The sequence below is a fragment of the Saccopteryx leptura genome, chromosome 3, assembly GCF_036850995.1.
Source record: "Saccopteryx leptura isolate mSacLep1 chromosome 3, mSacLep1_pri_phased_curated, whole genome shotgun sequence".
Classification (NCBI taxonomy): domain Eukaryota; kingdom Metazoa; phylum Chordata; class Mammalia; order Chiroptera; family Emballonuridae; genus Saccopteryx; species Saccopteryx leptura.
The window spans coordinates 262,906,503-262,930,204 of record NC_089505.1 but is presented as its reverse complement, the minus strand read 5'-3'; the positions used below and the strand labels follow the sequence as shown (position 1 = coordinate 262,930,204).

The 23,702-nt window shown below is 40.4% G+C and overlaps 1 protein-coding gene across 5 annotated transcripts in view; it reads left to right on the top strand.

Annotated features, from left to right (window-relative positions):
- EML6 (EMAP like 6) overlaps nucleotides 1–23,702 on the top strand; it is a 263,423-nt gene that overhangs the window by 163,090 nt on the left and 76,631 nt on the right. For 4 of the 5 annotated variants that reach the window (XM_066378260.1, XM_066378258.1, XM_066378259.1 and 1 more), the window contains exons 17-21: nucleotides 3,211–3,304; nucleotides 13,630–13,730; nucleotides 14,987–15,189; nucleotides 18,932–19,043; nucleotides 19,671–19,798. In XM_066378260.1, the coding sequence (XP_066234357.1) occupies nucleotides 3,211–3,304; nucleotides 13,630–13,730; nucleotides 14,987–15,189; nucleotides 18,932–19,043; nucleotides 19,671–19,798 (638 nt within the window). The remainder of the gene's footprint in view (nucleotides 1–3,210; nucleotides 3,305–13,629; nucleotides 13,731–14,986; nucleotides 15,190–18,931; nucleotides 19,044–19,670; nucleotides 19,799–23,702) is intronic. The other variant, XM_066378261.1, reaches the window with a different exon arrangement.

Here is a 23,702-nt window from a genome sequence, read left to right as displayed (position 1 = left end):
ACATTAAGTGCCTTAGAGTTATTTCTGGACTTTATCATAAAATATCCATAATTAATATATACTGTGACTGGAAAGATTTGAAAGGCCATTACCTAGACTCTAAAAATATGGCTGAAAAAAAAAACCCCAACAAAACTCAAACTAACTGGTCAAGGAACAATGGATTTTCAAAGCTAAGGTCAAGCCTCTGTGGGGGAGAATGAAAACTGAGAACTGAAAAGTAGCCAAATTAAATTTCCAAACTATGTAGTATGCAGAAATAGCCTAAACCTTCAGAACTGAAGAAGAGGCACTACTCATGGGGATGTCAAGTACTACATAGGGAATATAGTCAGTAGTATTGTAGTAACTATCAATATGTATGGTGCCAGCTGAGCACTTAAAGCATATGATTGTCTAACCACCTGAAACTAATACCAAATAGTAATTGAGTGTAAACTTAAATTGAAAAAAAAAAGAAAAAGCTGTTATCCTGAAGAAGAGGTATGGTGTTGAGGTGCCTCTGGTTTTGTAATGTTTCTTCCATTGCTACTTAGCCATGATACTCTTCTTGGATGGGCAGGTGGTGTAACTGTGAGGACAAGTTGATGGGGACCTGCAGAAATTGTAGTTAAAAAAAAAAGTGAAAATCAACTTACCCTGAGGCTTTCTTCAAAAGAGATAAAACTTTAAAAGCTATCATCTTTAAAGTGTGGATGCTTGCATTCTATAAAGGGCATATTAAAATAGCTACACAGATTTAAAAGGAATACAAAATGTAGAATTAATGACTGCAAAGAGAGACCTTGAATATTTGTGCAGTGTTTTTGAAAGGAATGGTAATTAAAACAATTTAAAATTTTTATAGCTAGATAACATAGCACATTTCCTTTCCCTTCACACCAGCCAGCTGCACATCTCATCTTCACCTTCTTTGTCCTCCCTGATGTCACCAGGATCACTGACATTCCGGGAAAACCAACTCAGTGTGAGGGTCACAAGGGAGGCTTGACGTGATGACTATAAGCCTTAAAAAGCTTATAATCTAAAAAGGGAGACAAGACTCCAATAAAAATAAAATCACCCAATACAAAGGCATGCTAATATAGAAACATAACCAGGCCATACCGAGAGATAAGGAAAAAGTAATGTTGGTAATGAACAGGAAGTCATTACAAGTCCCTTCTCCCAAATACATAAAAAGAGACCTTGCCCAAGTTAAAGTTTAGTAACATTTAGGCCTAAGGACGTTATCATTAGTTGTGATTTAGAAAGCACATTTGTTTACGATTATCACTTGGTGGTGATTAGCCCTGTAGGAAAGTGTGAATGTCTTTGTCTGATATTACTATAGCCTAGTAGCTGGAAAGGATTAATGTCACTTTCAAATCCTTGCTTCATACTTCGCAGTGGTCAGGGATTGGGGAGGATTTGGTTTGTTAAACCAGGCCCTCCTTCCTCTTCCTCTCCTTTTCCCTCCAGAAATGAAGCAGACCACTGTTCCCAGGTGGTCAGAGGGGTGGGTCTCTGGCCCAGGTGAGGGCACTCACAGGTTGGGCAGCTGCCAGCACTTAGGGGAGGATTGCCAGATTTAGCTAATAAAAAAACAGGAGGTCCAGTAAAATTTGAATTTCATACAAATACTTTTAAATATATATTTTGTTTGCATAAATGTGCAATGTAAATATAAATATTACATGGGACATACACTAAGAAATTATTCCTTGCTTAGTTGAAATTCCAGTTTAGCTAGGCTTCCTTCAGATTTTTTATTTTTTATTTTTTAGATTTTATTCATTTTTAGAGAGAGAAAGGAGAGAGAGAGAGAGAGAGAAAAGGGGGGAGGAGCAGGAAGCATTAACTCCCATGTGTGCCTTGACCAGGCAAGGCCAGGGTTTCGAACCGGCAACCTCAGTGTTCCAGGTCGATGCTTTATCCACTGCACCACCACAGGTCAAGCCTGGGCTTCCCTCAGTTTTCCTGGCCACCCGAACTTTGCATGCATCTGCCCCTGGCCTGCCTTTGAAACTGCCGGTTGAGAGCCTGAGTGGACTGGGCCGAAGCAGTTTATCACGTCCTTGTGTTTCTTGACCCCAGGGTTGCTGGTCCTCTGTAGTGAGAGCAGACGCCCTGCTGAGCTGATGCACAGTGAGCTCTGTCACCTGCCCCCAGCCAGTGCACAGCTGGCCCAGAGACACTGGTCCTGTGAGTCTAGCTTTGCCAGGAGGCAGCAAAGGAGAGGCTTAATGACCACCATCTTCTGCCTTGAAGGAAGAAGCAAATGAATCATTTGGATTTCAAATTTAATTTTACATGTTTAAAAAAAAATTTTTTTTTTAGAAAACCACCTTAATAACCAAAGTAGAGTAACCATTGATATTATAAATAATATTTAATACTAAAGGAAAGTGTTCATATTATAAAAAATAAAGATTAGATAATAGTATGTTCAGGATGACCCTGTTTTGTTTTTTAAAGTACATTTATGTAGAGGAAAGAACCAACAGGTTATGCATCAAATGTAAACCTAGAAATTCAGATGATTTTAAAATTTCCTCTATTCATACTTTCTAAAATGTCTTGTAATAAGCATACTACATTTGAAATGGAAAATAAGCATTTTTTTGAAGTTAAATTTAGTTTCTAAATACTTTTATCTTGGAGGGTTCAACAGAACCCAGTTTTTTATTTATTTTTTAACTTTATTTTAGAGAGGAGGTTAGGGGGTAGGGAGCAGGAAGCATCAACTCCCATATGTGCCTTGACCAGGCAAGCCCAGGGTTTCAAACCAGCGACCTCAGCATTCCAGGTCTGCGCTTTATCCACTGCACCACCACAGGTCAGGCCAGAGCCCAATTTTTTAGAGCTGAAAATAGACTGAGTCACAAAGCCAAGTGGCTCTTCCAGTAAATGTCATGAGATTTGTCTGTCACAAAATAGACAAGGTTGTCGTGACTTACCTGAGATGCTTCCCTTAGCCCCGTGTCTAAGATTGGAATGTAGGGTCAGTGATTTCATTCAGCAACCAGTTGTTATGCATTAAGAATCTCAACTGTTACTAATTATGCATTTCATTTAGTGGAGTTTCTTTAGTATATATGATACTTCTAGTGTATTTGAGCCTAACAATATTCTTAAGGTCAATTCCTCATTCCTTTTTATAGTATATAAAATGTTTCCGTTTCTCATGGACAAAATGAGTCATTTGATGTTTGTATTGTTTTCATACAGCCGATGGAAAATGTCTGGTGTCGGTTGGTTTAGACGATTTTCACAGTATTGTATTTTGGGACTGGAAAAAGGGAGAAAAGATAGCCACGACAAGGTAAGAACTGCCGAGGACTGACGGCATCCTGCTGATTATCACGCTGCAGCATAGGTCAGTAGTTTTTGTTTTCCGGTGAGATTTCATCTTCCAACTCGGATGAAATTCGCACAGAAAGCTTAACACCCAAGTGCAAACTGTTTGCAATATTTCATGGTGCCTAGAGCAGCTAATGTTTGTTTCTGGAAATTGGATAACTCTGAAATCCTTTCCAGAGAGTTATTCAGAACTTTGCTTTTAGTAATATATGCATCATCTTTTTCAAAGCTTTTTATGAGCAACAGAAAAGCAGCTTTTTTCAGGCTTGTGCCTTGTGCCTTGTTTTCCCACTGTCTTAGCATCTGGTGAAGGATTGTCAATGTCACCAGAGTCAGGAGTCCCATTTGTCATGAAGCTGTGGCATGCTGGATAGGAGGCCCCGACGTGTGCATCTGCCACACGCTTTCAAAGCAAGCAAATTGTTTCCTAATCTCCCCATCTTATAAATAGACTTTTCAGGACTGACTGCTGTTTACAGACCACCTGTTTTCCCTCGCCCCCACCTCCTTCCCTGCTGAATCAGCCCAATGTCTGAACATAATTTTCCACGACTAACATTGGGCATAGCTCTTTGCCAACCGTGGTCAGCGGTCAAAATAGTTGGCAGCCAAGGCCCAGTATTACAATTTGTTGCCTGAGGCATGATATCACTTTATCTCTCTACTAGTTCTTCCTTGCATTAACCAACTTTCTATTTTGCAAGATAAAATCATTTTTAAGTGAGTAACTTTGAATCCCAATACTTACTTTTTAAATTAATATTTTTTTCTGCAATACTAAGTGGGGGGAAATGTAGTTTGTTTGTTTTTTGTCCCTTTTTTTTTTTTTTTTTGCAATTTGAGTTAATGAGTGAAGATCTATAAATTGCTGGAGATTCAGAGGAGAAGCAGATGGAGCCTGGAGGACTCCATCTGACAGTCTTGGGAGAAAAAGAGAAGCTTTTCTGACTACTGCTATTAAGGCAAACTTCCTGGCAGCAAACGGCAGCTCATAAATCTGCTGTCCACGTGGTTTTTCTCTTCGTCTCTGGTTCTCTTGTTTTTCACTTTGTATCACTCCCCTCTAGGACTCTGGTTTAGGTCCTAGTCAGATGTCTGCTTTCCTCCTAGACAAATAAACCAAATTTCAGTTAGTATTTCTGATAATATGCCATCTGCATTAGCAGGTAATGCCAGGCAGAGCACATGTCTCCATTTCAAAAGCAACAGAAACGCAGTTCTCCTCAAAAGCCTTTCGCACTGTGGGCAGCTCACCAGTTGTACACCAGAAGCATTATGGACGTGGAAGAAAGCAATATTTATTAACATTAAATAGTATATACTTGGTATGCACGGTAGATAGTGTTACTTCTATTTAATTTAATTAACACAAATCAACTTAATCCATTATGTTAATAATACAATTTATTTTTGGACTTGCTCCCAAGCCTTATATCACATTCCTGACACAGGACACTTACAGAATTGTGTGCAGAGAACATTTTTGCAATTGTGATATTGACCAGTGCTATTTCCAGGAAGGACTTTCCAGGATTATTTTAGTTCTTTGGATTGGAAGACCATTAGGTTTTAAATGAATATTTGCATAAATGTTTGTTTATATAATATTAACAATAATCAATTTTCTATAATAAGTAACCAGAAAAAATCCTATTTCTGGCCTTAAGTTAGGGTGCTTAAATAAACAACATGTTGAAAAACAGATGCATGAAAAAAGTGACAAAGAAAAAGAAGTAATGCCTCAATGAGTGTTCTACCTGGCTTCCAAGAGTCACCCTGGCTCCTGAGACAGCCTAATTTATTCTCGGAGAATGGCTATCTCAGTGAGGTCCCTCAGTCATAGCCAGCAATGTCACTAGCAAGGCCTAACAATGAATCAGCTTCTGGCAGGCAGCATTATTCTATAACACGCCCCTCACCCGCGGTGTGATATTTCCGGGTACGGAGGGGGGCACAATTGGTAGCCATGATGGCCTGGCCAGGGATAATGTGTGCCACCTACATAGCCCTGCATTCTCAAAAGTCACCCCTTCATTGTGAAAATGTTTAAATGAACCTTCTTTTTATCAGCTCAGAGAAATAAGAGAAAATAAGAATTGGCTCACAGAGTTCTTACTATAAGGTCTCTGTGAGCCTTGATCCAGTCTATTGGAATAATTATTTTGCATCTTTACTGATTTTCATGAATGATTACAGTCACCTTCATTACAAATTAAATTTTAGTCTTTTTTTTCCTCTTAAAGGTTGTTCAGATTTTTTGGGGGGGTGAGTGGAGGGGAGATAGTGAGACAGACTCCTACATGTGCCCTGACCAGGATCCACCTGGCAGTCCCTGCCTGGGGATAATGATCAAGTCAACCAAGCTATTTTTAGTGCCTGAGACTGTTGGTTGGACCAAGGAGCTATCCTCAGTGCCTGAGGCTGATGCTTGAACCAATTGAGCCACTGACTGCAGAAGCAGAAGAGGAGTGAAGGGGTGGAGGGAGAAACAGATGGTCACTTTTCCTGTATGCCCTGACCAGGAATTGAATGTGGGATGTTCATACATTGGGTCGATGCTCTAACCACTGAGCAAGCTGGCCAAGTTAGGTTGTTCAGATTTTAGTCTAATGTATTTATATAAGTAACCCATTTAAAAACCAAAGCTGATCTCTACTGGCAGTGGATAAATGGCCTAACACAGTGTTGGCCAGGGCAGAATAACAAAGTAATCAATCAGGTGCTTCTGTGTCCCTTTGCTTGGATTTTCATTGCACTGAGAACATGACTTGGGGGACGGTGACAATGACTAATTATTATTGACATGCTTCATCTCAGAAGTTTGAATAGTAGGGATGTTAGACAAAGGTACAGTTATCAAGGTGCTTAACAAGAATATTGCCAATGTTAACGTGAAATTGTGCTACTAGAAAACTGTGTTTCTATCTATTTTTATTCATAGATGGGATAGAATACATACTGCTCTGGGACTGGGTTTTTTTTAAGTTACTAATATGTCATCTCACTATCTCCTAATTTATGTTATTTGGCTCACTCTATATTATTGTTCTATATTGTACCCCACTATAAATCTTTTTTAGAGATAGACTACAAACCACACATTCATTCAGTCTTCCTGTTAAGTGCTATCCTCACATAAAATGACACGTAGGACTGGGCCTTTATGCAAATAAAAGGGTTGGGAATAGGAGACTCAGAAGCCAACTCACCTGTTGAAGCTAACTGCCCTTGGCTTCCAGAATTGCTTTCCTTCCTTCTTCCACTGTGCTTGCTGACAGAGTTTGAAGTGCCCCCCCCCCCTCCAGTGGTGAATGATTTAGAACTCGGGCCTGAGGAGCTGAAACACTTTCCATGTAGGGAACCACCCATCTAACCTTGAACCCTCTATGACTTGGATTGGGGAACTTTAGTTAAAAGCCCTGAGTGAATGAATGTCTTTTGGATGCAAACACCAAGAAAGTGTGTGAGTGAGTGACCTTTGTGCAGACACAAAGGAATACATGTGACCAGGCTTTAGAAAATTAGCCTAGAGGTTCTAGATTGCCCCTTCCTTTGTGCTCGTTAATTAACGAAAGAAAAGAATGTACTGACCCAAATTAGACCTTTCTCCATGTCAGCAAAAAGGCCATTAGTCATTCTTTCCCCTTATCACCTGGCCTACCTCCCTTATAATCATGTTACTTCTGTTCTGCTTCTGATCAATAAAAGCTAAGGGAGAAGGAAATTCAGGTCTTCTTTGCCTCCTTTGTCAAGCCTCCCCCTCTCCCTCTTGACTTCAGTTTGTGTCTTGAGTAGGTTTCTTCCATGTGACACTGGTAGTTCCCAGCAGCTGGAAACTTAGTTTTTCTTACACACACAGTTGCAGGCAATTTCCCTACAACTTTAATGCATGTCTAAAGGAGAATAACAGAAGCATTCAATGAGGATTCTTTATTTAGATGTAGACATCAATTAAATATTTGCATGTCATCATCGGTCAGCTTAGAACTTCAGCCACAATGGAAACAATATTGCTGTGTTTTGTATACCAAGAAATTAGATGGAAACTAAAACATGCTCTTAAAAAATATTTTTCGCCCTGGCCGGTTGGCTCAGCGATAGAGCGTCGGCCTGGTGTGCGGGGGACCCGGGTTCGATTCCCGGTCAGGGCACATAGGAGAAGCGCCCATTTGCTTCTCCACCCCCAACCCCCTCCTTCCTCTCTGTCTCTCTCTTCCCCTCCCGCAGCCAAGGCTCCATTGGAGCAAGAATGGCCCGGGCGCTGGGGATGGCTCCTTGGCCTTTGCCCCAGGCGCTAGAGTGGCTCTGGTCATGGCAGAGCAGAGCGACCCCCCGGAGGGGCAGAGCATCGCCCCCTGGTGGGCAGAGCGTCGCCCCTGGTGGGCGTGCCGGGTGGATCCCGGTCGGGCGCATGCGGGAGTCTGTCTGACTGTCTTTCCCCGTTTCCAGCTTCAGAAAAATACAAAAAAATATATATATATATTTTTTTTCTACTTTAAGTGTTTGCCATTGTACAGACACAAGCAAACAAAACTGCTCTTTTCTATCTAGGAAATGTAAATTTTTTACACCTGTTCTTAATTTTCATTTCAGTTTTCTCTAGCATCTTTTCTCTAAGAGCTATATTAACCATTTAGATCTGTGGGGATTTTCCTCCAACCAAAAAAATCCCTCCCAATTTTTATTTGGCCCTGTGGATGTGGGACCAGCCTATTTTCCTCCTATCAGTCTCCACATGGCTTCTTCTATAAACCCCTAGTTGTAGGACTTTTATTCAGCTAGCTTTCAGACGGTTCTCAATGATGGTTGTTCTGTAGTTTAGTTGTAATTTTGATGTGGTGATTTTTAAAGAATAATGAAACCAACTAAAAGCCAATCTGTGTTTTATTTCCCATGAACCAACAATTCTAACTGTCAGGGATGGACTTCCTCTCCCCAGGGCAGGCCCCCCCTCCAGCACACCCCTGTAGTATACCACTGCGTGAAATGCCTGGTGGTTCTCCTCTTACTGATACGCAGCTCACTTGTAAGTTCCAGTAGCATCAGCTTCATCCTTCCATTATAAAGCTTCACACCAATGGTTGTAGCATCCATTTACAACTGTGGGATGAATCGATTATTTAAGAATTAAAAATGACAATATTTCTAATTCTGTTATTTATATTAGCTAGACTTCTATAAGAATTTTCCCTCATGAACTATTTTCTTTCTCTAAAATGAAATTTCACACAGAAAGTACTGTTTTATATATTAGGATTATTTGTCCTGTGTCTACATTTTGCAGATAGTCTTTTGATTTTGCTACGGTGTTTTTCATCATGCAAGAGATTTTTATTTAACATGGTCAAATTTTTCAGTTTTTTTAAAATTCTTCAAGATTTGGAGTCATAGTTAGGAAACCTAACATAGTTAACCTCATTCTCAGGTTAAAAGGAAATCACTCATAATTTTTTCTAATTGCTATGGTTTTATCTTTACATTTAGCTCTCTAAACCATTTGGAAGTTATCCTAGTATCTGTTATGAGGAACAGATCCAATTTTATCCTTTTTCCATATGGCTGTCAAGGTGTTCCAAATATCATTTTTCTTTTCCCTTTTTAATAGAACTTATTTTTTAGAACAGTTGAAGTTCACAGCAAAATTGAGCAGAAAGTAGAGTTCTTATATACCCCTCACTCCTCCACACCCACAGCCTCCTCCATATCCCCAACACCAGAGTAGTACATTTGTTACAATAGATTAACACCCATGACCTAAAGTCCATCATTTGCATTAGGATTCACTCTTGGTGTTGTACATTCTATGAGGTTTGGTAAATGTGTAATGATGTATGTCCACCATTATAATATCATACAAAATAGTTTCAGTGTTCTAAAAATCCTTTGTGAGGAGAAAAGGAAATTAGAAATCCTTTGTGCTCTGCCTCTTCCTCCCTCCCTCTGCTCCGTATTGGCATCCAACAACCTTTCCACTGTCTCCATGGTTTTGCCTCTCCAGAATGTCATATAGGTGCAACCATATAGCATGTTGCCGTTGTAGGTTAGCTTTTCTCACTAAATAGTATTCACCTAAGATTCCTCCATGTCTTTTCATAGCTTGATAGCTCATTTATTTTGGCACTAAAAAGTATTCCATTGTACAGATGTACCACAGTTTTATTTGGTTTTTATTTATTCTCCCACTGAAGGACATCTTGGTTAGCTGCTAAGTTTTGACAATTATGATTAAGGCTGCTGTAAACATCAATGTGCAGATAGTTGTCTGGATGTAAGTTCTTTACTCCTTTGGGTAAATACCAAGGAACACGGATTGCTGGATTCTTAGGTTAAAAATATGTTTAGTTTTGTAAGAAACTACCAAAATGTCTTCCAAAGGGGCTTTACTGTTTTGCATTTCCACCAGCAATGTTTCAGAGTTCTTATTACTCCTCATCTCACCAGCATTTGGTGACAAACACCATTTATTTAAAAAGTTCATTTTTTTCCTCATTGATTTGAGACCCTGTCTTTATTATGTAGTACTACAGTTTAATATCCAGTTGGGTCTCCTTGATTTTCTATTTTGCCGTTTGTATGTCAGCCAGTTCACACAGCAGTACTACACTGTTTTAACTATGGAGGCTTTATAGACTTTTAATATCTAAGAAAGTTATATTTCCCACTTTGCTTTGCTTTTTCTTACTTTACCAGGTCACTGCTGCTGGTTTATTCTTCCATAATAACTTTAAAATCAAGGTATCTAACTCCAGATTAAATACAAACACCCAGTGCTCTTTTTATTGGAATCAAGTTATATTTATAAACAAAATTAAGGAGAACTAACATCTCTGTGAATGAGTTTTCCAACCCAAGAACATAGGATGTGTTGTTGTTGTTTTTTAAATCTATCTTACAGACAAGGGTGGTAGTGTATGTTTTAATCGTTTTATATATTGCACGTTTTTTATTAAACTTATGCCTTCATCTTTTGTTTATAGAGTCCTCTCTTCCATTATATATTTCAACTTGTTGTTGTATACATTAAGGTTATTGATTGTGTATTTCATTTTATATATTGCAACTTTACTATTATCTTGTTTGCAGTTGTTTTATGTTATTTTCTTTTGAATTTTCTAGATATTTATATCTTTTGCTAATAGAAAGGTTTACTTTTTTATTTTGGTCCTCCATCACCATTTATTTGGTTTTCTTTATGACCTTCCCCTCCCCTGACCCCCTCCCTCTTCTACTTTCCCCTCCCCTTGGTAACCACTGCACTCATCCATGTCCATGAGTCTCAATTTTGTGTCCCACCTATGTATGGAATCATACAGTTCTTAGTTTTTTCTGATTTACTTATTTCACTCAGTATCATGTTATCAAGGTCCATCCGTGTTGTCGTAAATGATCTGATGTCATCATTTCTTATGGCTGAGTAGTATTCCATAGTATATATGTACCACATCTTCTTTATCTAATCACCTATTGAAGGGCTTTTTGGTTGTTTCCATTCTTGGCCACTGCGAACAATGCTGCAATGAACATGGGGCTGCATGTGTCTTTATGTACCACTGTTTTTTAGTTTAGGGGCTATATACCCAGTAGAGGGATTGCTGAGTCATATAGTAGTTCTATTCTTAATTTTTTGAGGAACCACCATGCTTTCTTCCATAATGGTTGTACTACTTTACATTCCCACCAACAGTGGATGAGGGTTCCTTTTTCTCCACAGCCTCTCCAATACTTGCTATTACCCATCTTGTTGATAATAGCTAATCTAACAGGTGTGAGGTGGTATCTCATTGTAGTTTTGATTTGCATTCCTCTAATAGCTAGTGAAGATGAGCATCTTTTCATATATCTGTTGGCCATTTGTATTTCTTCCTGGAAGAGTGTCTGTTCATGTCCTCTTCCCATTTTTTTTTTTTTTTTTCATTTTTCTGAAGCTGGAAACGGGGAGAGACAGTCAGACAGACTCCCGCATGCGCCCGGCTGGGATCCACCTGGCACGCCCACCATGGGGCGACGCTCTGCCCACCAGGGGGCGATGCTCTGCCCATCCTGGGCGTCGCCATGTTGCGACCAGAGCCACTCTAGCGCCTGAGGCAGAGGCCACAGAGCCATCCCCAGCGCCCGGGCCATCGTTGCTCCAATGGAGCCCTGGCTTCGGGAGGGGAAGAGAGAGACAGAGAGGAAAGCGTGGTGGAGGGGTGGAGAAGCAAATGGGCGCTTCTCCTGTGTGCCCTGGCCGGGAATCAAACCCGGGTCCTCCGCACGCTAGGCCGACGCTCTACCGCTGAGCCAACCGGCCAGGGCTTCCCATTTTTTTTATTGGATTGTTTGCTTGTTTGTTGTTGAGTTTTGTGAGTTCTTTGTATATTTTGGATATTAGGCCCTTATCTGAGCTGTTGTTTGAAAATATCATCTCCCATTTAGTTGGCTGTCTGTTTTGTTGTCAGTTTCTCTTGCTGTGCAAAAGCTTCTTAGTCTATGTAGTCCCATTCATTTATCTTTGCCTTTGAAGTCAAATTCATAAAATGCTCTTTATGGCCAAGGTACATGAGTTTAGTACCTATGTTTTCTTCTATGTAATTTATTGTTTCAGGTACTATATTTAGGTCTTTGATCCATTCTGAATTAATTTTGGTACAAGGGGACAAACTGTAGTGAGTTTCATTCTTAGTCTTTTGCACATGGCTCTCCAGTTTTCCCAGCACCATTTCTTTTCTCCATTGTGTGTTGTTGGCCTCTTTATCAAAAATTATTTGACCATATATATGTGGTTTTATTTCTGGGCTTTCTATTCTATTTTTCTGCCAATACCATGCTATTTTGATTATCATGGCTCTATAATATAATTTGAAGTCAGGTATTGTAATGCCCCAGTTTCATTCTATTTTCTTAGGATTACTTTGGCTATTCAGGGTTTTTTATAGTTCTATATAAACTTGATGATTTTTTGTTCCATTTCTTTAAAAAATGACATTGGAATCTTAATGGGAATTGCATTAAATTTGTATATTGCTTTGGGTAGGTTTACCTTTTTCATTCCAGCTCTTGTGCATTTAATTTTTGAAATCTTTTCTAATTGCGTTAGTTAATATATTCAATACAATGTTAAATGGTAGTGGTAATAGTCTTGTTCCTGAATTTATTGGGAATGCCATTAAGGAAGGATTTGACTTTTGAATTCACATAGACACCACAAGTAATTGTTTCAGCACTACTGTTTCAGCACTTTCTGTTTTTGTATAGTTGGTCTTGAATGAATCTGGGTTTCTTGGTGAGAGTCAAGGAGTACAGGGAAATAGAAAAGTCTAAAGCATCCATTAGTTTCTGCTAACTGAATGTTGAGTGTTTTTAAATAAATGAGTGTTAGATTTTTATTAAAAACTTTTTCAGTATCTGTGAATATAACATAATTTTTTTCTTATCTATTAATCTGATGAATTGTACTATTTATTTCCTTAACGAACCACTTTTACATTTGGTCATAATGTATTATTTTTAATGTATTGTTAGATTCTCTTTGCTAATATTATATTTGAGATTTTTGTATCTATATAAGTGAAATTGGTTATTCATATTCTTTTTGTTAATTGATTTTTATATATAATGAAATATATGCCCTAATATCCCAGAGAACACCATCAAGTAGTCTATTAAGACCAGCACATCTTTAGATTCTAATATGATGACTCTATACTCTAAAGCAGAAGTTTCCCTGACACTGTGGAATGCCAGGTCTACTGCTCCAGGTCTAGAATCAGCCCTTACTTGTATATTTTGCCTCTTGGGTTATAAACCTACATTTCTGAAGGCATAGCGCCTGAAAGTCCCTTAAGTCAATAGATAATATCCTTTCTCTCCATGGATGTGAGCCAGGGACTTCAATTTCTAGTGAATACATTTCTAGTTGAAACTCTGTTGAACCCAAACTTATGACTTCCACAGGAAGAATATTACATTTGAAGCTTCTTGTGAATGCTTGCAGTATCTTCTCCCTCCTCCTGTAGCAGACCTCTATATCCTGAGAATTACAATCCTGTGGTGGTGATATTCATTTGTTTAAGCATAGTTAAGTAGACTTTGGTAGCAATATTAGGGTATGAAGAAAGGGCTCAAATGTGCAAGGAAAAGCCAATGCTTATTATTTTAATGTAGACCCTATGTGTATTTTAAGTGATCTTGTAATTTAGTTGTCCTGTTTCATGTGTTTAGTGAAAGTTAGAACAAATCATATCTTTATTAAAATTATATCATTGCTTCCATCACAATTAAAATCATTTTCTTATTTGTCTCTTACAGAGGACATAAAGATAAGATATTTGTGGTAAAGTGTAACCCACACCATGTTGACAAACTGGTTACAGTTGGAATAAAGCACATTAAATTCTGGCAACAAGCAGGTACTATTGTTTGGGCTTATCACTTACATGGTTTAGAGCAGAAGGAAACTGTGACCACTGCCTAGCCTGTCTCTGCACTCTCAGGTTAAAATGCTCCTAAAAGATATTCTCTCCCTAATTCAATTTGGACTGCTTATTGTCTATGCTGTGAAATTTTTAGAACACTCTGTATGATGCTATGCATATTCATCAATATCTAGAAAGCTTTGGAAGATGTTCTGCTGTGAAAATAAATATCTTTAGTCCTCTGTTATGAAAGCAGTAATTATGTTGGATTACTGAGCAGGAAGTATAATAATCATGTTGGTTGGGTGAATACAATTTTCAGTGACAGTTCTTTGCTTTATCATTGAATTTAGCAAATGAATTAAATCCTTACACTACACACAGTAGGTGGCCAAAATTAGTATTTTTGAATTATAGTGTTGGTAATAATGATGAGTAAATAAGCATGAAAAAAAAGTGAACCGATTTCTTACTCTTTTCACTGTTATTAAATTTATTTCTGAACTCTTAGTATCAGCTTTTATACCAAGCCCAACTTTATACTAGACAAAACATAAAGAAGCTCCGGTTCCGGTGCTTTCTGCTTTCATGAGAGGATAAGGCAGCCAGCATGTCTGGAGAGCCAGCCTGTGTGGCGCTGTCTGGCAGGAGCCGTGTTTCTCAACGCTCGTCAGGAAGTGCGGGGAAACGAGAACATCTAAGGGGCGAATCTGCTGCACTTTCTCCTACACAGTGACTCATTTTTCTCACCCCAAAGCCGCTGTGATAGAAATCGAGGCAAAACATACATAACATGTTTACACTTTACGTTCGCAGCTGGCGCTCTTTCTGGTCTCTTTGCTCGGCATTTGTGAGGACAGTCCTAGTTCCTCCCAGCACTTAGTCACTCCTCCCTCAGGCTGTCAGAACTCGCGCTCACCTTGGTTAGATGCAGGTGTTGTTGGACTGAGATGCGTATCAAGTCCCCTAAGTTCCTTGAAGGCAGGAACCCTGTTTTCATCTTGATACCCCAGCATTGACCACCGTGTCTACCACAGAGTAGGGACTCAGTAAACACTGAATTAATGTGTGAGTGAAGGAGAAACCCCGTTATGTTTTTGTCTGTGATAATTTTTGCTGTTTTTGTACATCTCTGTGTGTACACATAATGTTGACACACTGGGTTTTTCATTGAAGGTAGTCATTTCTACAGGCTCAATAGGAGGTATCACTTTTTTTAAAAAGTAATAAATTCTCTTGGTCCACTGCAGGTGGAGGCTTCACCTCTAAAAGAGGAGTATTTGGCAGTGTTGGAAAATCAGAAACAATGATGTGTGTTTCTTATGGACGAATGGAAGATCTAGTATTCTCAGGAGCAGCTACTGGAGATATTTTTATTTGGAAAGAAATTCTACTACTAAAGACAGTGAAGGCACATGACGGGCCTGTGTTTGCTATGTATGCGTTGGATAAGGTATGGTATATTTTTCAGAATTCATTTTCCTCATCAGCTTTCTAAAATCATAAGTTAGCCTTAGGAAGGTCCACACCAGGAGAATCCCATGTCTAAAAACAGTACTATCTGGATTAGGAAGTAGTTCTGACAAACTTCCAGTGAAGAGAAGACGGGGAATATAAATATTTAAAATTTTCTTTCATTTATAATTATTTCTTTATATGCAATTTCTCCCCATATTTTTCACACTTGTTCTTCTGGTTCTCATTCCTTAGAGTTCCTTTAGAATTAGTCTGAGGTAAATGTAGACACACAGTAGTAGAAGAGACCTGAGAACTATTTTAGCGTTTTCTTCGTCCTCGGTGGTACGAGGAGCAGAGAGAGACCTGGAAGTACCACGTGGTTAGGTTATCGTTCCACCTGTCAGTTTGACCAGAAGTTATGTTGATAGCCAGCTGGTTCCTGTGTAAACAGCGTCAGCCTTAACAAGAACGTTAGAGTGAAGTCTTTTCACCAGCTGTTTTAGGATTCTCCAAAGAAACAGAACCAGTAGAACATACATGCATACACACACATGCAGCCATGTACCACTTAATGAGGGGGATACATCCTGAGAAATGAGTCGTTGGGTGATTTTGTCATTGTTCAGAGTTGTGTTGAGAGTGCTCTTACACAAACCTAGATGGTATAGCCTACTACCCTAACTACATGTGGTATACTTACACACGACTGGCAGAGCAGCGAGTTTGTTTACGCCAGCATCACTACGAACATGTGAGGAATGCATTGTGCTACTGCATGACAATGTTAACTAGGGGATAGAAAATTTTCAGCTCTTACAATCTTATGGAACCACCATTGTTTATGTGGTCTGTCGCTGAACAAAATGTCATTATGTGACACATGACTATATAAAAAGGAGATTTATTATGAGGAATTGGTTTATGCACTTGTGGAGGCTGAGAAGTCCCTCTATGTCATCTGCAAGCTGGGAGCCAAGAAAGCTAGTAACTCAGTCCAAGTCCAAAGGCCTGGGAACAAGGGGAGCTGGTGGTTTAAGTCCCAGTCTGAGGGCCAGAGGAGAGATGAGATGTCCCAGCTCAGTGAGACGGGAAACAAGGGATGAATTCCTCCTTTCTCTGATGTATCTTCAGGCTCCCTCATTGGGGAAGCAATCTACTGATTCCACCAAGTCAAAGCTAATCTCAACCAGAAACACCCTTACAGATACATACGGAAATAATATTTAATCTGAGCACCCATGGCCAGTCAAGTTGGCATACAAAATTAACCATCACACTGACCATATTTCCACTTAAGCTCATCTTTATCCTCATCTGTCCAGTTACCCACCTGCCTTATAGTCTTTCTTTATAAAGGTTACACTTACCTTCAGTGTTATTAAAACACTTTCTTCAGTCAATTTGTTGAAAATCTCAATTTTTTATTCACTGCTAGCTTGCTGGGGGTACCAATTCATCTATACTCCTTGACCTCCAGCTGTTAAAGCCACCCAACACACCCAAGCCAAGCCTCATTTTGCATTTACCTGTTCTCAGGTAAATATGTGCTGATCCCACTACAGAAGTAGGTTCTTATATGTGCAACTATATGGTTGTTTTAGTCATTAAACTAGTTTTTTTCCTAGCAAGCTTGTTAAACTGTAAATATTAGAAAAGATAGGCCCTGGCCGGTTGGCTCAGTGGTAGAGCGTCGGCCTGGCATGCGGAAGTCCCGGGTTCGATTCCTGGCCAGGGCACACAGGAGAGGCGCCCATCTGCTTCTTCACCCCTCCCCCTATCCTTCCTCTCTGTCTCTCTCTTCCCCTCCCGCAGCTGAGGCTCCATTGGAGCAAAGTTGGCCCGGGCATTGGGGATGGCTCCTTGGCCTCTGCCCCAGGCGCTAGAGTGGCTCTGGTTGCAACAGAGCAACGCCCCAGATGGGCAGAGCATCGCCCCCTGGTGGCCATGCCAGGTGGATCCCGGTCGGGCGCATGCGGGAGTCTGTCTGACTGCCTCCCCGTTTCCAGCTTCAGAAAAATACAAAAATAAATAAATAAATTAATTAATTAATAAAAAAAAAAAGAAAAGATTAAAGAAGAATGCAAAATTTCTGTAGGCCCAGAAGCTTACGTGATATAATGTGTTTAAACTTATTTATTGCTTGGTAACATAAGCTGACAAATCATGTAACATAAGCTGACAAATCATGGATATTACAGTATAATATACTACATTTAAATTTAATTTGGGGATTGAATCTCCCTGGGTGCAAAATCTGTTGTAAGAATAGGAATATTTGCCCTGGCCGGTTGGCTCAGTGGTAGAGCGTCAGCCTGGCGTACAGCAGTCCTGGGTTCGATTCCCGGCCAGGGCACACAGGAGAGGCACCCATCTGCTTCTCCATCCCTCCCCCTCTCCTTCCTCTCTGTCTCTCTCTTCCCCTCCCGCAGCGAGGCTCCATTGGAGCAAGGATGGCCCGGGCGCTGGGGATGGATCCTTGGCCTCTGCCCCAGGTGCTAGAGTGGCTCTGGTCACAGCAGAGCAACCCCCCGGAGGGGCAGAGCATCGCCCCCTGGTGGGCAGAGCGTCGCCCCTGGTGGGCGTGCCGGGTGGATCTCGGTCGGGCGCATGCAGGAGTCTGTCTGACTGTCTATCCCCGTTTCCAGCTTCAGAAAAATACAAAAAAAAAAAAAAAAAAGAAAAAAAAGAATAGGAATATTTAATGTAATAAACTTCAAGATATTATTTTCTTGTAAACATCATTAAAATGCAGTAAATTAAAAAGTTTCTGAGAAAACAGAATGAATTACTCAGTATTTTTCTTCAAAACAAAAAAAGACTTTTCTAAGAATAGTTGGTACATATGATAAGTTGCCAGGAAGGAGAACTAACAAGACCAAGAAATCATAAACTTAAAACAAGAATAAAGATCACTGCTCTGTGAAATACATCCAACATGTTAAGCTTTTTACTTTCCAGGTTTTGTAAAAATTTATCTGGATTTTAATTATTGTAGAAATTAATGTCTGTCGAACAAGTTAGGATGGTTTTGTTATATGAAGTGCCTAACTTACTCTTAATAATAAATAATGATGCTTTTTTTCTAGAAGTAATTATTTTTATTTTAAAATATTGAACAATCGCCTGGCCTGTGGTGGTGCAGTGGATGAAGTGTCGACCTGGAAGCGCTGAGGTTGCCGGTTCGAGACCCTGGGCTTGCCTGGTCAGGGCGCATGTGGGAATTGAGGCTTTCTGCTCCTCCCCCCTTCTCTCTCTCTCTCTCTCTCTCTCTCTCTCTCTCCTCTCTATAATGAATAAATAAAGTCTTTTAAAAAAAAGAAATCCTTTGTAAAATATTGAACAATCATTTTTTGCTGTGATGTTAATTCTGACTCGTTCAGGAGAAGTATATGAGATACTAGAATCTGCCAGACTCTGGGGCCGGTGCCGTTCTGTAGGAACCCACTCCCTAGTTAGGGGATGCAGTACAGAAACAGCCATGATCCAGTTTCCCAAGAGCCAACCGCTGGTCTGAAGGAGGTGCTGTGGACACCCAATGAGAGTGGACTTGATCTTGTTAGAGAAGTAAGGAAGAGATGCTTCCAGAAAATATCATATTACTATTATATGTTGTCAGGTTTTCAGTCTACTGCCCTTAGGAAGAAAACACAAAGTTGCTTTACCCAAGGACGACTGCTGTTCGGACTGGCTGGGTCATTTTAAAGTGTATGTAATTCTTCCCACGTGTGCATTCACAGGGTTTTGTAACGGGTGGAAAGGACGGGATCGTGGAGCTCTGGGATGATATGTTTGAAAGATGCTTGAAGACTTATGCCATCAAAAGAGCAGCATTGTCAACCAGCTCTAAAGGTACCATTCCCAAGTATGCAGTAGTCTTTCTGTTTGTAGGGATGGATAGTATTAATGTTTTTGGAAAAACATGACGAAGTCCGTTCCCTTTCTTCGACATTCAAAGCTCTTGGCCTCTGGTAGATATGTCAAGAATGATTTTCTGGCCTGATTGGTGATGGCACAGTGGAGAGTTGACCTGGGACACTGAGGTCCCAGGTTTGAAACCCGAGGTCACTGGCTTGAGTACAGGATCATCCAGTTTGAGCATGGGCTCACCAGCTTGAGTGCGAGGTCGCTGGCTTGAGCCTGGGATCATCAACATAATCCCATGGTTGCTGGCTGGAGCCCAAAGGTCACTGGCTTGAACATGGTGTCACTGTCTTGGCTGGCGCCCCCCTGGTTAAGGCACATATAAGAAAGCAATCAATGAACAACTAAGGTGCTACAACTATGAGCTGATGCTTCTCATCTCTCTCCCTTCCTATCTCTCTCTCTTTCTCCAGCCCCCTCCCTCTCTTGCACATGCACCTAAAAAAAAAAAAATTATTGTCTAGGTATCTAGTATTTTGGAACCAGAAAAACAGAATTTATATAATAATCAGCCTTTTAAAATTTTATTCTATTAAATACATTTTCCCTCCTCAGGCTTGCTTTTGGAAGATAACCCTTCAATTCGTGCCATCACTTTAGGACATGGACGTATCCTGGTGGGAACCAAAAATGGAGAGATCCTGGAAATTGACAAAAGTGGCCCAATGACACTGCTTGTTCAGGTACTGTGTTTGTACATGTTCTAAACCATGGTTCACATCAGGGCCAGGGCTGGGGGAGGTGAGGAGGGTACTTAATGTGAAAAATTTGAGGAAGTAATCACTCAGCTCCATGCACATATTATTTACCTATTGTTGTATAGCAAATTGCCACAAACAGTAGCTTTCTAAAAACACACACATTTCTTATCTTATAATTTCTCTGGATTAGGAGTTTGAGCATGGCTTAACTGGGTCCTCAATTTAAGGTTCCACAAGGCTGTGGTGAGAGTCAGGGCTGCAGTCTCATCTGGAGCTAAACTGAGGAAAGATCTTCTTCTGAGGTCACACAGGTGATTGACGGAATTTAGTTTCTCGTGGTTGTAAGACTGCCGGCTTCCATACCTTGCTGGCTGTTGGCCAGAGGCCACCTTCAGCTTCTGGATGCTGCCCACAGTCACTGCCCACATGGGATTCCCCAACATGGCTCTTACTTCCTCAAAGCCAGCAAGGGAGAGAGGAAAAACAGGCACTGCAGTTTTATGTAACATAATCATATTATCACATACGTGTAATCATAAACATCTATCACCTTTGCCATTTTTTTTCTTAAGCCACAGGTCATGTCATACTCAATGGGGGGTGATTACATAAGAGTATGAAAACCAGGAGGATCATGAGAGTCACCTGAAGAGTCTCCCCATCACAGGCCACCCTCTGGCCACCAATTATACATGTTTCTACCCATTCAAAACTCATTCGCTCCACCCAAGGTCTCCAAGGACCTTATCCCATTACAGTATCTGCTCAAACTCTCATCTAGGGCAAGTCCAGGTGTGCACAAGGCTCCTTGGGTGTGTTTTCTCTCAGACTGTCAGTCTGTACAACTAACAAGACGAGCTCTCTGCTCCACGCACACCAAACATATAAGCGCCTGTTTAGATTTTATGCCTCACCTGAGCCTCAGCCTTGATTCACAGACTCACACTACATACTCCTTACCTTCCCTCTGCCCTCAAGAATTATATTTAGGTAAAATCAGATTAAAATAAATACCAATGAATCCTCAAAGATCAAAGACATGATACAGCCCCCCTGAGGGGGTGGTAGTGTGTAGAGGTGAGTAGGTAGGGGGTCCTGCCCAATTTGGTGATGGATAGACCTGATGTGTAGATGGAAGAGGCATGGGAGGTAAGAGTGTGTGGTCAGGAAGTGGAGTAAGAGAGTGAGCACTGATTATATAAGTTTTAGGGCTTCTGTGGGTCCAAAGGAGGAGCTTCACCTCCTTCCCCTATCCTGACTGCTGCCCGTGGGCTTGTATTAGTGACGAATCCCTAGATCCCACTGAGAGGGCCCTCCGACTGACTACATGCTGGGAACACGTCCACACACAGACCATGGCTTACAGCAAACACTGAGGTTTTAGAAATGCATGTGCTCAAGTCCGGCTATCTTGAATAAGAATCTTTGTTTTAAAAAATAAACTGTGTTGAAGACAAACCTGAAAAGCTCTCTCGCTGACTGTGCCGGGCAGCCTGAAGCTGTGTCCTCGTGTTGTGGTGTTTTTGTCCAATTGCTCCTGCTTTTGCTGTTTCCTGCCAAACTAATTTCTTTTTCTTTCTGGCCATGGCTTCTTATTTAATTTTATTGAAAAGCAAGTGTTAGTTTCAACTTAACTTTATCTTTTAAATTCATTATTGATTTTATTAATGCCCACATGTTTGAGAATTTAAATTTTTTCATACATGCTATATTGTTAAATATTTTGTAAGATTTATACCATAATGTGATTTAAATAGTGTTGTAAGATTTAAACTTAGTTTTCTAACTTTAAATTCTAAGTATTATGTTATAGTTGTTTAAATGTTTTAAACTTGACAATGAAGGTTTTTCACTTTTTCTCTGCAATTCTAATCTTTTTTGTATTCATTTCTGTTGCTCTAATAGTACAAATAACCACAGGTACCATTTATTGAGCACCTACTATGTGTCAGGAAGTACTGTTATACAAAGTTTCTCTCTCACCTCTGAAACAGATTTGCTCCTTTGAAACTGTTTTATTGGTGAGGGACTCAAAGCCCAGTTACTTGCCCACAGCCACGTGCTAAGAACTGCAGAGCTGAGACACACCGAGGTTTGTCAGACCCCAGAACCCTTTCTCCTTCACTCCCCCAGGCTGTTCTTGAAGTGTCTCAGCGTGGAGACTGCCGGAGAGCAGTGCAGAAGGCACAGCCTCTGAGCTGTGGAGCTGGTGAACCATCTTCTCTCCGTACACGTTACCACTGGTTTCCTTGTTCTTCAGCATCTCTTTTCTCTGGGGTCTATTGTGTACTCGTCGTTTCCTCCTAGGTGGACCTCAGTCGTTCAATGCAATCAATCAGTGTTTGTTGGGCTCCTGCCGAGATCGGCCCCATGCTGTGCACAGTGCATGGGGCTTCCTGCTTCTGTTCTGAGACAGGATGGACCCTGAGGGAAGGGAAGGGACAGCAGAGGCAGCACGCCTGAGCCCATCAGCTAGCTGCTGTGGAAATCGGGACCGCTGGTCCAGTGTCACTAGCATGGCAATCCAATATCGTCTGGAATACATTGCTTATTTTTAAGAGAAGCTGGGTTGGGGGAAGAGAGAAGTGACATGAGGTGATTTCTGACCCTTTCCGTTATGTATACTTTGAACACAGTCAACGCGGGTCTGCAGCTGTTTGTTACAGCTTTATGGGAGATACAGTAGACAAGCAGGTCCCAAGCTCCTTCCCTAGTGCCACTCACCATGCTCCCAGCCTGCCTTGCTCACTGTCCATTCCTGTGTTATACAGGAATTATAACAATTCTATTAGATTAAGGAAATACAGTTTTTAAATCAATACATGAGGCAGTGGTTTGAAAGGGTCTCAGAGCCCCCCAACCCTGTCCGAGGCTTCTGAAGGGAGGAAGGCTGGGAAACAGGTTGCTCCAAACCCAGTCGTTCAGAAACAGTATGCACACCCTCCAGCCCGCACAGACATTTGAATGTCACCTGCATTTGGAACTTTGTGTCTTCTGCCAAATTACTGTTTTGTTCAAACAGCGTCCCAGCTAAACTGAAATCATCCAATTTCTCTTTGGAAAGCCACCTGTTCCCCAAAGCATTCTAGCACAGACACCTTTCAGATGTCTGTATATGGTCTTATAATTAGCCACTAAAAGTAGAAATGCGGTAAACAGTCTGGTCTGCACACGAATCTGTTCTTTACACTGCTTTACTGAGTGATGAATTATAGGAATCAGATTCTTTTTCTCTGTAGTTGTTCATTTTTAAATATTGTTTTATTTCAGTTATTATTCTAAATCACTTAAATATGGTCTAATGCCTATTAAGCACCTTTCAGTTTTCCAGTGTTCGTTGGATAGACTAATTTGTGAACAAATGCCAAACCCAGAAAATTTGAAATGAAAATTTAGCTCTCTTTATTTCTCTTCTTCTGAATGCTATACATTCAAAAGACTAAAATTGAATTAACAAGAATATTGCTATCTAACTCCTCTACCAAAGATGGGTGGTACCTGCATCTTTTAGAATATGGTTTTATTGAAGGAAGCAGTTTGTCTCACTGTGATCAAGCTGTTTTACTAGGAGGTACATGATACTGTGTTTATTTGATGTAAAACAACAGGATAAAATGAAGGTACTTTATTATTCACCCAGATGTTTCTAAATGAGGAGATATCTGGCATTATATAAAACAAAATTTACAGGCGATGAGTCCATATTTTGCTTCCCAAATGAACACTTTAGCATCCTGTCAGCCTGGCTATAGTTTAGGTTCAAATGAGAAATTTATTCACTGCAATCATTTGGCTGAAGGAAGCTTTAACTGTGTTTATTCATATTTGAACCTGTTTGGAATACGTTTGGCTGAACATGCAGCACAAGGCTGCCAAAGAGCGAGCC